Source organism: Engystomops pustulosus, chromosome 4 (genome assembly GCF_040894005.1).
Source record: "Engystomops pustulosus chromosome 4, aEngPut4.maternal, whole genome shotgun sequence".
NCBI lineage: Eukaryota > Metazoa > Chordata > Amphibia > Anura > Leptodactylidae > Engystomops > Engystomops pustulosus.
In genome coordinates, this window is record NC_092414.1 from 128,509,721 (window position 1) to 128,527,158 (window position 17,438).

The 17,438-nt window shown below is 40.8% G+C and overlaps 1 protein-coding gene across 1 annotated transcript in view; it reads left to right on the top strand.

Moving 5' to 3' along the window:
• Nucleotides 1-17,438, top strand: part of ITIH5 (inter-alpha-trypsin inhibitor heavy chain 5) — a 70,575-nt gene that overhangs the window by 16,208 nt on the left and 36,929 nt on the right. Inside the window, exons 2-3 of the mRNA XM_072147421.1 lie at nucleotides 7,483-7,527; nucleotides 8,764-8,927. Of these exons, the coding sequence (XP_072003522.1) occupies nucleotides 7,483-7,527; nucleotides 8,764-8,927 (209 nt within the window). The remainder of the gene's footprint in view (nucleotides 1-7,482; nucleotides 7,528-8,763; nucleotides 8,928-17,438) is intronic.

Below are 17,438 nucleotides of genomic sequence, written 5' to 3' on the forward strand. Positions count from 1 at the left end.
GCTCCATGCCAAGATCCAACTAACATAGTTTTAACTGCAGCACCTTTAATCTACTACTAGTTCACTGCCTCCATACATCGTCCCCTTATCAAACGAGCTGTGTCAGGCAGAATTTTGGGTTGTTTTCATGGCTTCCATGTTAACTTTGTCGCCACCCTGCTGTGTAATCCACAAAATATACTGGCAAACTTTTATCATGTACCGATATTATTTGAGCGCTTCTTGCTCACCTCCTTTGGTTCCTCTCTGCCACCCATTGGTTTGAAGCCTGAGTCCATTTAGGGTATGTCGCCATGACACTCTCTAGCCTGCTGCCGCTGCCTCTGCATGCCGTCCCCTATAGTGTCAGGGTCAATTATTGGATGTTTTAGATGCTATCTAGCTTCATTCTGTCACTCTGTCATGGCCATGCTGTTGCCCATAATTTTGGCATAATGGTGCGATTATGCAGCCTCAGAGGCATCCATGCATGCTGCCCCTGCTGTTTCCTGTCCATTTCCGTGGTGTTTCCATCCTTTTCTGAGGTTCCCAGGTGTTTGGCCAAGCTTCCCTGTGCAGAGCCTTGGTCCCCTTGAAAAATGCTCGAGTCTCCCATTGACTTCAATGGGGTTCGTTATTCGAGACGAGCACTCGAGCATCGGGAAAAGTTCGTCTCGAATAACGAGTACCCGAGCATTTTAGTGTTCGCTCATCTCTAATTAGGACAGATTTATTATGTCTTGGATTATAGCTCTCTGGCATAGAGGGCACAAAAAATGTATTTCATTAATTTCTGGCTCATATCTAATAATTGCAATTTTCTCAAGGGGTTCCATCCCGTGCATCACTTTTCTGAAAAGTGGACATGCATGGACGAGGGGTCTGTTTGTAACTAGGAGTTGTCGGGTGTTCTTAAGTAGGGGACCGCCTGTATTCCTTGTAGACTAATTTTACTCACACCTTGAATTCTTTTGCAATCTCTAAGGTGTTGTAAATGAGATAAGCAGGCCTAATGGATTTTTCTTTACAACCTCAATGTCCACCTTTAAGTGCTGATGTAGGTTTGTTATAAAATACTGCAAATACATGTTTTTTGTAATATTGGTAACTTAATAGGTAACCAAAGCAATAAGGTGGAGAGCAAGAAAATGTTTAACTAAAATACAATGTATTGTTTCCAAGCTGCATATCAGTTTAGTTATTTAAGGACATCTACCATCAGATTCCTGAAAAAAAAAAACTCAATAAAAATATGTTAATGAGCCTAAGGAGTCATTGTCACCCTAGAGTCTTTTGGCGCCACGGTTATTATTTATTCATGCCCCCTAATTAATATGTACCCCTTTCTCCACACCCAGTGAGCAGACAGCCGATGATGTCACCCAGCTATCTGCAAGTCTTGTGCATGCGCAAGAAAACTTACCTTGCGCTGCCGGCTGGATACCAGTGATATCACCTTCTAATGTGTATGCGACCTCATAGCTGTACTCTGATGGCTGATATTTGAGGGTATACAAGGACTTGGCAAGTTGAAATTTAACTGCCCAATCCTTTTCTTCAGATAAACTTCTGCCAGAAAAACTTCAGCATTAAAGGGAACCTGTCACTAGAGGGCTGTTTTTTGTTTTTTTTTACTGAGGACAGGTTCCCATGCACAGTGTAAATTAGACTCCTGCCATGCTTTTATAATACATCTGTGTTCCATTGTTCCTGAAATAATCATTCTTTAAGTTTACCTGGCTCTCTGTCAGCATCTTCTTCCAAGTCCAGAGAAAGGTTGGATTTCAAAATCTAACATGTCTCCTCATTAGCATATGTCCTTCAATTGGTGCCCCGCTCATTAATATTCCAAACACCCCCCCCCCCCCACACCTCCCACATCCTCCCTCTGTTCATGAAATTGGCTCACTACACAAGCAAACCTCACGCTTGAAAGGTAAGTATGGCATATATATGGGAACCTATCCCCAGTGATAGGTTCCCTATAATTAAACATGTACTGTCAGCTGTCAGGCAAGCTGATTATTCATGTGTATGTGGCATTGGGGACTATTGTTCATGGGACATATGTGGATATAATCCTATGCTGTTGTTTTCTAAATTATGGTGCATAATTGGGTAAAATCTATGTGTAGTATAGGTTACCTTGACAATCAATTAAAACAAACAGTTGTACACTTCCAATTCTGTGGATTTGCATCAAAAGGAAATCTATGCAAAAAAACACAAAACAACACGAACATAAGAAGACAGGTTTAGACAAAGATAAAGCTTAACAACGACATTGTGTAAACTAAAACAATAGGTGGGTCTTTTAATTTCTGTAATGTCTTATTTTATTTGTATATGTACCTCATGATTTGCTAAGCATTGCAGAATATGATGGTGTTATATAAATAAAGATTTATTATTATTTCATATACATCATCAAACTTTGTTATCCATACAGACTTGTTTTATAAAGTGAGTAGTAGCTGATTGGAGGAGAGTGGGAGTGCACCCTGGAGTATTATCCATGTGATTCATCACTGGAAGTCTCCCTGTAGTAAAATATCTACTTGTACTCTTCTATGTATCTTAATATCTTGAGTTCTGGAAGATTAAAGTACATATATGTGAAAGTGGTTTATATAGGGAGACATATTTTCTACATTATCAGTGGTAGCTGAATATATCTAACACAATGCACTAGGCTGGCCTGTGTTTCTTCTAGCTATGATCAGTGGTAGATTTCCAGGTCATGGTTTGACTGACCTCTTTTCTTTTCTTCCCAGCTGAGACCTATTGTTGCCAAAATAAACTGGCTCGCGCACAAATTCAGTGGGCGATAGGATACTGTCAGAGAAGATTCATGAGCACAGACAAGATTTCAACTATATTAAATTGTTTGGTTCCAGCAGCAGTTGTGTTGTGTTATATGCTGGGATCCAGTAATCCCAATGATTTATCACATTTATGGGAGTGGGACATGACCCCATGACAATTAAAGATGTCAGTCGATCATATAAAACGAAATATGGATGCCTAGAAACATAGAGAACTTATATTATGACTTGTTATTTCTTCAAAACATTTTTTTTTAAACCAGGGATTCTCCAGTAGTTACCTTTTTTAATATGCACTTATCAAATATTAAAAAACAAAGCAATTACCTGAGCTGACCTATTAACATAAATAACCACAACCATAGGCTGAACAAGGTAATAGAGCACTAACCTGCACTGTATGATATCCACTCGTGAGGGACACTATAGGGCTCAATTACTAAGGGTCCGCGGGGCGCATTTTCATTGGGTTTCCCGAAGATTTCGGTTTTGCGCTGCAGTTAACAGGGGATTTTGCCGCACGCGATCGGATTTTGGCGCATCGGCGCCGGCTTGCACACGACAGAAACTAGGGGGCGTGGCCGTCCAACCGTCCGACACCTATTCTCAACAGCTGAGAATAGGTGATTTGCCTTATTTCATTATTGTTAACATTTGTGTTTACGAGCAAGATTTAACATTTAGAATTGTGTCGCAAGACACGCACTTACATACACCGGGAAGAAGAAGGTGAACTCCGGCGGACCTAGTTGGGGAGGTGACGGATGCAGGAACTCGGGCGCATGATCTTCATGAATCGTGCCGGACTTCATCTTCGTCAGACCGTCCGAATCGGGGATCGTGACAGGACCAGATAAGTAAATTTGCCCCTAAGTTCTGGATATTCTGAACAGGTCCATAGGATAAGTGTAGGCAAGATGGAGACTTCAGTGCTTCCTTATTACATATCCTTTTAGAAGTGTTTGTCTTTGTTTCTGGACAAGAAGGAGTCGTGCATAGAAACAGAGAGGCCCTGGGCAGTGTATGACAGAAGTACCAGTGATTTCACTTAGAGTACGGGTGGAGCAATGGGATAAAAAGTCTTTCTCCAAATGCGTTTTCAAAAGCAGTGGCTTCTTCCTCAGGGAAAGGCCTTGCCATGAGGAAGAAAGCCGCTGTGTTCAAAAATGCTTTCGAAAACAAACTAACTTTCAAAAGGATATATAATTAGGAAGCACTGAAGCCACTCATCTTACCAGTGAAGACATCTCAGTGCCAATCCTCACCCAATTGTTTTCCATTTATCCCACTGACGCATCAACCTTTTCTTTTTACTTATCACATATTGGGGCACATGTATCATAGTTTCAGCTAGGCAAATTGTCAAATTTTAGCGACTTTTACAGTTTTTGTGCCATTTTTGCGACTTTTAACTCTGTTCTTTTTCAATTATGCCTTGTCTGCACCTTTGTGCAGTGTGTCTCATGTATCATTGTTTTCCAGATGTTCCGCGTGACTTTTGCCGTTCTTGTGCCATTTTTGCGCCATTTTTGGCGCAATACTGCACCTGGTCCAGGGCAGGTGCAAAGGAAGTTTTTTTTTTCATGGACCCAATTTTAACATGTAAATTGGAATTATTTCACATGCTTTAACTGTTTAACATTTTGTACAGTAACCTCTTTTGTCAAAATTTTTACATTTTTGAATTTTTTTTATTGGTTACTTCTAAGGGTGAGGTCACACGTAGCTGTTTAATTTTGTTTTTGATGCATTTTGAAACTAATTACAACAGCTGAGAATAGGTGATTTGCCTTATTTCATTATTGTTAACATTTGCGTTTACAAAATGCAATATAAATGCAATATAAATGCCACGTTGTGGCATGTGTTAGCATTGCGTTTACCATGAGTTTTGTACATTCAAATATTAACAGCAATGTAATTAGGAAAATCAATTCTCCTCAGCTGTTGTAATAAGTTTCAAAATGCATTAACCCCTTAACGACTTGGCCTTTTTTAGTTTTTTCACTTCCATTTTTCACACCCCACCTTCAAAAATCTATAACTTTTTTATTTTTCCACATAAAGAGCTCTGTTATGGCTTATTTTCTGCGTAACAAATTGCACTTCGTAGTGACGGTATTTAATATTCCATGGCGCGTACTGGGAAGCGGGAAAAAAATTCCAAATGCAGTGAAAATGGTGAAAAAACACATTTGCGACGTTTTCTTGTGGGCTTGGATTTCACAGCTTTCACTGTGTGCCCCAAATGACAGGTCTATTTTATTCTTTGGGTTGCTACGATCACAGGGATACCACATTTGTACAGGTTTTATAATGTTTTCATACATTTAAAAAAATTAAAACCTCCTGTACAAAAATTTTTTTTTTGATTTTGCCATCTTCTGGCGCTAATAACTTTTTCATACTTTGGTGTACGAAGCTGTGGGTGGTGTCATTTTTTGCGACTTTTGATGGCGTTTTCATTGCTATCATTGTTAGGACTGTGCTACCTTTTGATCACTTTTTATTAATTTTTTTATATTTTCCAAAATGGCAAAAAAATGTCATTTTTGACTTTGGACGCTATTTTCCGTTACGGGGTTAAACGCAGTGAAAAACCGTTATAATATTTTGATAGATCGGACATTTTCGGACGATACCTAATGTGTTTATGATTTTTACTGTTTATTAATATTAATATCAGTTCTAGGGAAAGGGGGGTGATTTGAATTTTTAGGTTTTTTTAATATAATTTTTTTTTTTTAAACTTTTTTTTACTTTTACTTTAACTATTTTTCAGACTCCCTAGGGTACTTTAACCCTAGGTTGTCTGATCGATCCTACCATATACTGCCATACTGCAATATGGCAGTATATGGGGATTTTACTCCTCATTCATTACAATGTGCTGATAGCACATTGTAATGAATAGGTTAAAACGAGACAGCTTTGGGCCTTCGTGAGGCCCGATGCTGTCATGGCAACGGATCACCGCTCCCCGTGACGTCATCGGGGAGCGGAGATCCGCGCCAAGATGGCGGCGCCCATGCGGCGCCATCTTTTTGAAGCCTCCGGCAGCATTGCCGGAGGCGATCGCGGTGAAAGCACCCGCGATCGGTGCTAGCACCGATCGCGGGTGTTACCGGTAAGCCTTTGCTGCAATATGCAGCAAAGACTTACCGGCTATGGAGAGGGCTCGGCCCGCGAGCCCTCTCCATGCACCGGGACCCGGCGCGCGCCGTACTAGTACGGCGCGCGTCGGGAAGGGGTTAAAAATGCAACATGTTAAATCCCAAATTAACAGTAGTGCCCCCTCTTGTATATAACCCCCTTACGTAGCTTGTGTCCATGTGGATTTGAGACATTTGCAACAAAAAGTCTCAAAAAGAAGCCAAAAGTTGTGAACATGTATCACAAGTAAAAAGACAGGATCATACATAAGGCGCAAAAACTAGCCGCCAAAAGTCTTTAAAATTCATCTCAGAGAAACAAAACTATGATACATGTGCCCCATTGTGTAGCAAGACGTCTAAATTGGGACACCCCTCTACATATCTGTAATGTGTATCCTATTAAGATAAAAGATCATGATGGTAGTATATGCTCGACCCCTTATCAAAAATGGTGACACTTTTCTTAAGTGGAGCATTACTAAAGATTACCTGATAAGCAAATCTTAAAATAACAGGTAGCAAAGCGGGGACCTCAATGGGGCAGATTTATCAAGCAGTCTGAAAATCAGAATATTTCTAGTTGCCCATGGCAACCAATCACAGCTCCCCTTTAAAATATTCATGAGCACTGGTAAAATGAAAGCTGAGCTGTGATTGGTTGCCATGGGCAACTGGAAATATTCTCACTTTCAGATTGATTGATAAATCTGCCCCAATGTGTGGATTACGAGAAAGGGACAGTGTATTCCCATCACAAGCATTCGCAGCTGAGATTAAATTAGCCCTGTCCCCGCCATGTTGAAGTGGTCAGAGATGTGGAAATGAAGCTTTTCTACACTCTTTCTATAACATCCGTAGAAGCAAATTTGTGTTACGGCATTTCCATAACTTTGACGTAAACATTGCAGAACAGATACATATGAAAAGGCAGAGATATGACTATTCTAATCTAAACAGCATTAAGGGAGTAATCCATTTCTTATAGCCGACCTCCCCCTACAAATGAGTTTATGACTAAACATGATAGATAGTAGCATGGATTGTATTAAACCATAAATATGTTCACCATAGTGGACATTGACATTATCAATAATAAAATAGTGATGGTTGATCTGATAAAATTGTCTGCTTATAAGTAGAAAATCTATTCCATATTTGATCAGTGGGTATGGTTTAACCCTTCACTGGAAAGCAATTTAGCTCTTCACTGCAATTGTTGGAGATATACAATTAAAGCTGTTCAAAAGTTGGAGAAAATGTTTTTTGTTCATAGGGGTTTATATTAGGTCATAAATATAATACTAAGCCGAGAATATTTCAGGAATGTGATACATTATATAAAATCTCATTAAACTTTACTATAAACTTTTCTCTACTCAGAAGTGATACAACATTTTTTTGTTATCTCTGAGTCTAAATTTTTTGGATGAAGCTTAGCTTAATCTGTTACTTTGTGCAATTGATATCCAAAAAAACGGTTACACAATACAGTATAACAAATAATGTTTTGTGCATTCATTTAGGTTGCACCTCGGTTTCCAAGGCAAGTTCCATATGCATCAAGGAGAGTAAGTGCCACTCAATTACCTTTAGTCATTTGCATGTAGGGCTGGTATAGGGTCCAGTTCACACTGATATTATGCTTTCAGTTTAAAAAGAGAGGTAATGTATTTATTCATCAAAGTGACTTACAAAAATGTAATTTTAAACTAAAAATGATATGTTAATAGAATATTATATAACAACTCCTGTTGTCATATTCCACAAGAAAATGTTCAATGGATAAAAAGAGAATAACTTATGTCCGAAGGACCTATGACTTTTACTAACATGGGCAACAGCTGGTTAATGGGGGCCAGGTATAAGCAACTTGAGCACCAGCATCCTCTTTGAAGTTGATGGATGTTGAACATTTATAGTATAAAGATGGCAGCTTTGAACAGCTCTGGGTCTTTATTGTTTCACAAAGCAAAGAACTCTCACTATGGTCTATAACCGGGATTGTTTAACCAGTCAAATGCTGGCATCCCATTGATTGAATAAAAGTAAATCTCTATGGAGATACAACTATTGTAAGAATACCTGAAGAATTATACAGACCTACAGGCTTTCTGATGAATTATGTAAATTGAAGCCTGGCATGTACAGTAGAATAAAAATACTGTAGACTGCAATACAGTAGTATTGAAGTATATGTTACAAGCAACCAATAAATTGCATTTTCAAGCCATTGAAAGAAGATATTAAAAATGTTAAAATAAATCAATGTAAAATTAAACAAAATTAAACTTTCAATTCCCTCCTTTTCCTAGAATGCATATAAAAATAAAACACTGTATCAGAGTCCACAAGATGCCAATACAGTTTAAAACTAAATCATGGCAGAGAAAGGATCAAAAGACTACCCTCTCTGCCCAGGCATATTTGCTTGTGTCACCTAGAAAAATCCAATCTCCCTGAACCTTTATAAAACAACAATTCTGAAGCATGTTTTCTTGAAAGGTTATCATGGGGCTGAAACTATCCTGTACATGGCTCTTTCAATCTCCAAGACTTTCAATGTCTAGGAGTCCTTCTTTACTATATAACGTCATTCGTACTTTACTATTAAATCAACAAAATAGAATATTTTGTGAACAGATCCCTTACACAAAACTGTTCCGTACAAAGTCTGTCTATTATTGAATGTAAATACAATAAAGGCATCAACAATCACAAAGTAAAAGAGCAATTAGAAGTCTTCTATCTATAATAATATATCAACATTTACATGATGTCTATTAAATAGGATTGTTGTCTTACAGGAAATCAGGCCTCTTGTTACTGACTTCACGGTGAAATCCACCATTATATCGCGATATGCCTTCACTGCTGTGTCCTGCACCATGGTCAATAGGGCTGCAGAGGCAAAAGAGGTCGTATTTCAAATGCAGATCCCAGCCGCAGCCTTTGTCTCCAACTTCACCATGTAAGAAACTCTTCTAATGCATCGATGAGTTAAAGTTATTTATAGGAGAGACTAACCTTTTCAGGACTCAATTTTCAGCTTTGTCTATCTAATTTTTACTCCCCTCATTCAAAAATCTATAACTGGGGGCTTGTTATCTGTGGAACAAGTGGTGCCATTTCATATTACATGCAATGCAAAAAACATTTTTCCGGGTGCTTTAAAATTGACAAAAAAAAACATGTTTTCTGCTTGGGATCTGTTTTTACGACACCTCCCCTTTTTTATTGTTATTATTATTATTACTATAATACCACATTTATATAGGTTATAATTAAATTCTTTTGCACAAAAAAAGTTTGCCATTTTGCCAAATTCTGAGGCCAATAACTTTTTCATACTATGCTGTAGGGATGTATGTAAGCTGTCATGTTTTGTGGTATGTGCTGGCATTTTAATTTATAACAATTTGGGACCTATATGACTGTTAGATCATTTTTTATTCAAATATTCATAGAGGGAAAAATTAGCAAAAAAGTATCAATTTGCCGTTACAGTGTTCACAGCCCGTAATAATCTTTTTTATGTTTCGATGGAAATGGTATTTAGGAACGTGGGTACTTTAACCATGGAGGGTCTGGTCACTCATACTATGTACTGAAATACTGCTGTATTGCAGTATATAGTAATCTTACTGGTGATAGCCTGTCATCGGGCTATTAGAGATCAGTATGCATAGCAGTCCTATGAGTCTCTAGGAAACTGTAGGCTGCCATGGCAACCCATGGGTGCCCTACGATGAAGTAACAGGGGTCGCCGGTCAGCCTTCCACAGGTAGCGCTGTTAGATGCTGCAGTTAGGTGCGACGGTGGCACTTAACAGATTAACTGCCATGATTGGTGCCAGCACTGACCATGGCAGTTTGTGGAGGGTGCCAGCTTTGTTTTACAGCTGACACCCACCGTCTATGGAGAGAGCTCAGTGCCTAAACTGTCTCCCTGCAGCACGTTACAGTACATCATTGTTTAGCGAAGGGGTTAATGATTTCTTGCGAGAGGATATTTAAAGGAATTAGTGCAAAGAACAAAGACAGCAGTATTACATTCTGATTGGGCACCAAGTGCAACAACTCCACTTATCCCATGCACTAGTTCCTTAAATTCCCCAGAGTAATATTCTGTACAATCCATACCTTTTGTTAGAAAATAAAGTAAGAGTATTTTACACTACACTAGGCCGAGCAGTGATACTCTTCTATGTAGCGGGAAAGCAGACCCTTGTTATGTATAATGTAAATCCAATTATCAGAGATTATGGGTAACCAAGGAGGCTTGCACACCAACACAAGCATACTTGGTTAACTGAGATCTCAGATAGCAGGGGCTTTCAGGAAGACACTGAACGGAAGAAAATCCACTGCTATCAGAGATCTTAGGTAATCAAGGACACTTGTGTGATCTCAACATTAGATGTGAGTGGATCCGTACTTTAAGTTCAAGTCCAGGATTTGGGTGACTTACAGTGGGGAAAAAAGTATTTAGTCAGCAACCAATTGTGCAAGTTCTCACAAAGGTGAGATAGGCCTGTAATTCACATCATAGGTAGACCTCAACTATGAAAGACAGAATGTGAAAACAATCCAAGAAAACAGGGGTACCGCACTCCTATGTAGAGTGGATGGTGCTTGCGTCGGGTACTCAACCCCAATATACAGTGGAAAAACACGTAGCACACATCCTTTGTGAGTTTAACGATTTCTTTTAATTCATATCGTATTATATGGTATACAGCTCCACCATAAAGATCACAGGAAGATCATATAAAGTAATAACAGATCCAAATAATTCTTTCAGCGACGTTTCGGTCTGAGTCGACCTTTGTTAAGCATGATCTGTAACTAATATAAAGAGTAGAGCATAATTAGTGTAATGGTATCTAGTTACATTGGTATATTTAGAACTAATCATTAGGACAAAAAATTTTTTTCTTAAAAAGAAATACTGTAACAAGTTATTCTGAGTGAGGAATATCTGTTAGTAGAGGGTATACAGATTTATATACTTGGAGTGTAAATAAGCGGTGGAATGTTTTGGCCAGAAGGTACGTAGTCACTGATTGATAAATATGGTAATAGCAGAGGGTAGGAAATAGAAAGATGTAATCTAGAAGGATATTGTATAGAATATGCCTGGTAGGAGAAGGAAGGTGTTCATCATGTGTAGGAGGAAAAAAGAACCTGAAATAGACATTGGAAACAGACTTAGCAAGTATTCCAAGAGAGCTCAAAGTCAGTACTTACTTTAGGGGTAGTATTTGGGCGCTTAGGTAGGAGCCAAAGAGACCTGTGTCCCTGCGTCTCGTGCTTATAAGCACGGACTGGTGTGGGACAAGCCAGTGAGGGTTCGCGGCCGCGGAACCGGAAGCCCGGCCCACGTGACCGGAAGTTCGGCCCGTGGCACGCGAGCTGCTCCACCACGCCTGCGCGAGGACGGCGCGACCCCGCACCCGACGAGTCAGGTAACCATGGAGACGCGCCTATTAGCGCGCACGCGCGGCAGAGCAACCGCGGTCCATGTCCCCTAAGTCGGAGGCATAAAAAGGAACGCGGTACCCCACCAGCCCGGTCCAGTGGTAGAGTGATAATAGTAACATTAAACAAGTGTGGTAGATTGGTTGGATCTAATGTTTGGGAAGGGTATATGTGTGAGAGGAGATATAATGTAGGTAGCGGATGAGAAAATAGATTAACAAAGAAGATCCACAGGGTTGTTGGGCAAATGTGATGTGATGAGGGGGAGAGAAGAGGAAGAACTGGAATATGATAAAATTGAACAGGGACAAAGAGAACTTACAGAATATGTTAGTAGAAAGGGGAGAGAAAAGGAGATCTTATCTATAATGATAGGGCTATGCACGAAAGTAGGTGGATGAAAGATATATTAGATACAGTAATGAGACATCACTATGATATGTGTATACAGTTACCATTAACCACGAATCTATGTGTAGAAGTCAGTCCCATTGACCGTATCCACATGTAATCTATTTTTTCTGAAAGGTAAAAGGTGAAATAAGTTAGAGATTCATCTTATTAAATAAACGATATACAATGCATATAGAGCTGTATTAGGAAAATGATCGATCATAGGCACGATTCAGTCCCTTAGGTTTAACTGTTTGAAGAATATGGATCCAGTAGGCTTCTCTCTGGCGTAGAAGGGCCGTACGATTTCCTCCTCGTCTTGGCATGTCAACTTGTTCAATTACCTGGAACCGTAGTTGTGAAGGATGGTGGTGATGAGAGTTGAAGTGAGCTGGTACTGGGAGTAGATTCTGGTTCGTACGAATGGTGGACCTATGCTTGCTTATTCTGTCTTTTATCGGGGTGATTGTTTCCCCAACGTATCCTAGTCCACATGGGCATTTTAGTAAATATACCACAAATTGGGAGTTACAGGTGTAATAACCCTTAATTGGGTAGCGTTGTCCAGTTCTGGGGTGACTGAAATATTCACCCTTAATTACTGAGGAGCACTGGTTACAGTCCAAGCACGGGAATGTTCCTTTTCTGGGAGTTGCTAAAAATGTCTGTTTCGACACCTTTGAGAAACTCCCAACATCAGCTCTAACTAGGGCGTCTTTTAAGTTCTTAGTGCGTTTATGGCACATCAAGGGTGGTTCCTGAAATTCTTGGATCTTAGGATAGGCTTTCTGTAGGAGAGCCCAATGTTTGTTCACAATTCTACTAAGGATAGGGGATAATGAGTGGTATTGGTGTATCAGTGGGATTCGATTGGAGGTTTTTTTGGGTTGTGTACTAAGAAATCTCTACCTATATCACAGTACAATAGACTCAACAGGATAGTAAGTGATCCTACCAAAAAAGTTGAAAGAATGAATGACATGACCAATAAATTCTCTTGAGGATACCCTCACAAACTACTACAGGAGACACAAACAAAATGCTTGTCACAAGCCCAAACACAACCCAAAAAAACCTCCAATCGAATCCCACTGATACACCAATACCACTCATTATCCCCTATCCTTAGTAGAATTGTGAACAAACATTGGGCTCTCCTACAGAAAGCCTATCCTAAGATCCAAGAATTTCAGGAACCACCCTTGATGTGCTATAAACGCACTAAGAACTTAAAAGACGCCCTAGTTAGAGCTGATGTTGGGAGTTTCTCAAAGGTGTCGAAACAGACATTTTTAGCAACTCCAAGAAAAGGAACATTCCCGTGCTTGGACTGTAACCAGTGCTCCTCAGTAATTAAGGGTGAATATTTCAGTCACCCGAGAACTGTACAACGCTACCCAATTAAGGGTTATTACACAGGTAACTCCCAGTTTGTGGTATATTTACTAAAATGCCCATGTGGACTAGGATACGTTGGGGAAACAATCACCCCGATAAAAGACAGAATAAGCAAGCATAAGTCCACCATTCGTACGAACCAGAATCTACTCCCAGTACCAGCTCACTTCAACTCTCATCACCACCATCCTTCACAACTACGGTTCCAGGTAATTGAACAAGTTGACATGCCAAGACGAGGAGGAAATCGTACGGCCCTTCTACGCCAGAGAGAAGCCTACTGGATCCATATTCTTCAAACAGTTAAACCTAAGGGACTGAATCGTGCCTATGATCGATCATTTTCCTAATACAGCTCTATATGCATTGTATATTGTTTATTTAATAAGATGAATCTCTAACTTATTTCACCTTTTACCTTTCAGAAAAAATAGATTACACGCGGATACGGTCAATGGGACTGACTTCTACACATAGATTCGTGGTTAATGGTAACTGTATACACATATCATAGTGATGTCTCATTACTGTATCTAATATATCTTTCATCCACCTACTTTCGTGCATAGCCCTATTATTATAGATAAGATCTCCTTTTCTCTCCCCTTTCTACTAACATATTCTGTAAGTTCTTTGTCCCTGTTCAATTTTATCTTATTCCAGTTCTTCCTCTTCTCTCCCCCTCATCACATCACATTTGCCCAACAACCCTGTGGATCTTCTTTGTTAATCTATTTTCTCATCCTCTACCTACATTATATCTCCTCTCACACATATACCCTTCCCAAACATTAGATCCAACCAATCTACCACACTTGTTTAATGTTACTATTATCACTCTACCACTGGACCGGGCTGGTGGGGTACCGCGTTCCTTTTTATGCCTCCGACTTAGGGGACATGGACCGCGGTTGCTCTGCCGCGCGTGCGCGCTGACAGGTGCGTCTCCATGGTTACCTGACTCGTCAGGTGCGGGGTCGCGCCGTCCTTGCGCAGGCGCGGTGGAGCAGCTCGCGTGCCGCGGGCCGAACTTCCTGTCACGTGGGCCGGGCTTCCGGTTCCGCGGCCGCAAACCCTCACTGGCTTGTCCCACACCAGTCCGTGCTCATAAGCACGAGACGCAGGGACACAGGTCTCTTTGGCTCCTACCTAAGCGCCCAAATACTACCCCTAAAGTAAGTACTGACTTTGAGCTCTCTTGGAATACTTGCTAAGTCTGTTTCCAATGTCTATTTCAGGTTCTTTTTTCCTCCTACACATGATGAACACCTTCCTTCTCCTACCAGGCATATTCTATACAATATCCTTCTAGATTACATCTTTCTATTCCCTACCCTCTGCTATTACCATATTTATCAATCAGTGACTACGTACCTTCTGGCCAAAACATTCCACCGCTTATTTACACTCCAAGTATATAAATCTGTATACCCTCTACTAACAGATATTCCTCACTCAGAATAACTTGTTACAGTATTTCTTTTTAAGAAAAATTTTTTTTGTCCTAATGATTAGTTCTAAATATACCAATGTAACTAGATACCATTACACTAATTATGCTCTACTCTTTATATTAGTTACAGATCATGCTTGACAAAGGTCGACTCAGACCGAAACGTCGCTGAAAGAATTATTTGGATCTGTTATTACTTTATATGATCTTCCTGTGATCTTTATGGTGGAGCTATATACCATATAATACGATATGAATTAAAAGAAATCGTTAAACTCACAAAGGATGTGTGCTAAAATGTGAAAACAAATCCAGAAAATCCCTTTGTCTGATTTTTAAGAATTTATTAGCAAATTATGGTGTAAAATAAGTGTTTGGTCTCCTACAAGCAAGCAAGATTTCTCTCACAGACCTGTAACTTCTTCTTTAAGAGGCTCCTCTGTCCTTGAAGCATTACCTGTAGTAATGGCTACTGTTTGAACTTGTTATCAGTATACATCTGTCCACAACCTCAAACAGTCACACTCCAAACTCCACTATGGTGAAGACCAAAGAACTGCCAAAAGACACCGGAAACAAAATTGTAGACCTGCAACAGGCTGGGAAAACTGAATATGCAATAGGCAAGCAGCTTGGTGTGAAGAAATCAACTGTGGGAGCAATTAATTAGAAAATGGAAGACATACAAGACCACTGATAAGCTCCCTCGATCTGGGTCTTCGAGCCTGATCTTACTCCGCGGGGTCAAAAAGAACGGTGAGCAAAAATTCCAGAACTACATGGGGGGACCTAGTGAATGACCTGCAGAAAGCTGGGAACAACCTAACAAAGGCCACTGTTAGTAACACAGTACTCAGGGACTCAGATCCTGCAGTATCAGATGTGTGTCACCCTGCTTAAGCCAGTACATAACCAGGCCTGTCTGAAGTTTGCTAGTGTCACGGGTGCTCCCGCGATCCCTGTCTTGGATCACAGGCGCACCCATGTGCCTCTGTGTGCCCCCGGAGCCGCTGCACGGCTGCACTCACCTCTTCTAGCTCCAGTGGAGGTCTCTGTGGCTCCCGCGGTTCCGCGCGCGTGTCCCTTTCTCCTACAGCGCGTGCGCGCCGGCTCACAAAGATTTAAAGGGCAGTGCGCCAATAATTGGCACCGGCCTACCACCTTCCCACATAAATTCCTGCCCCTTCCTGTGACCCTCACGGATCTTCAAGCGATCCCCTGAAGAGAATGCCCCCATGTGTATCTTGTGTATTCTGCATTCCTGTGTATCCTACATTCCTGTGTATCCTGCATCCCTGTGTATCCTGCATTCCTGTGTATCAATCCGTTGCTGTGTTCCTGATCCATGTGCCAGTCCGTTCCTGTGTTCCTGATCCGTGTGCCAGCTCCTGAGTTTCCTGATTCCTGTGTTCCTGAGTCCTAGTGTGTCTTTCTTTGCTGTTCTCCTGCTGTCTACCCGGGTACAGACTGTCTCCTGCATTACTACCTTGGCTGCCACCGCGGGCTAGTCGCACCTGTGGAATGACCTGGTGCTACCCCACCGCAGCAAGACCATTCCGCTGGTGGGCTCTGGTGAAGACCCGGTGCCACTTAGACGCCGGTCCCTGGTGTCGGCAATACCATTTCCCGCGGTGGTCCAGAGGGTCCACAGACTCACAGCCCTGAAAGCTAGAGAGTATTTGGATGTTTCAGAATATTATTAGGAGAATGTCATATGGTCAGATGAAACTAAAGTATAACTGTTTGGTAGAAACACAATTTTGTGTTTGGAGGAGAGTGAATGTTGCATCCATAAAAACACCTAGCTACTGTGAAGCATGTAAGTGGCAACATAATGCTTTGGAACTGTTTCTCTGCAAAGGGACCGGGACGACTGATGCGTGTTAATGAAAGAATGAATGAGGCCATGTGTTGTGAGATTTCGAGTGCAAACCTCCATCCATCAGCAGGTGACTGGGTCTTTCAGCATGACAATGATCCCAAGCACACCGCCAGTGCAACAAAGGAGCGGCTTCACAAGAAGCATTTCAGGGACCTGGAGAGGCCTAGCTAGTCTCCCGATCTCAACCTCATGGAAAACCTATGAAGGGAGCTGAAAGTCTGTGTTGCCTAAACATTACTGCTCTAGAGGCTATCTGCATGGTGGAATGGACCAACATACCAGCAACAGTGTGTGCCAACCATGTAAAGACTTACAGAAAACATTTGGCCTTTTGTCATTGAAAGTAAGGACTTACTTTCCAGCATAATTTGCGAAAAAATAAAAAAACAAAATCAGACAATGTGATTTTCTGGATTTGTTTTCACATTTTGTCTCTCATAGTTGAAATCTATTACAGGCCTCTCTAATCCTTTTTGCTAGAATGATGTCCATGCAGCCAATCTGGCAAATTGATGTTTCTAGCTACCAGTCATGCCTTGTGTTCTCTCTCAAAGTAATTTAGCATTAGATTCATATAGTTTCCCACAAGTAAATCCACTGAACACTGCAGGATGTATTTGTTGACTAGCCTGGCAGCCTCCATCACACGGAGAGGAACATGTAATAAGTGAAATAAATCATAAGTAAACCAGTTACATGAAGTGTTTCGCGTATGCTGTGTGAGAAGGACTGCAGCATTAAGGGGAGGAGAAAGATGGAGAAAGTTCTGTCAAATCACAGACTGGGATGGAGTGCCTGAGACTGATTGGGAACATGGGAGATCTTGTACCTCACTATTCTGTGTATGAGAAATCTGCATCCACAGTCTTGAATACA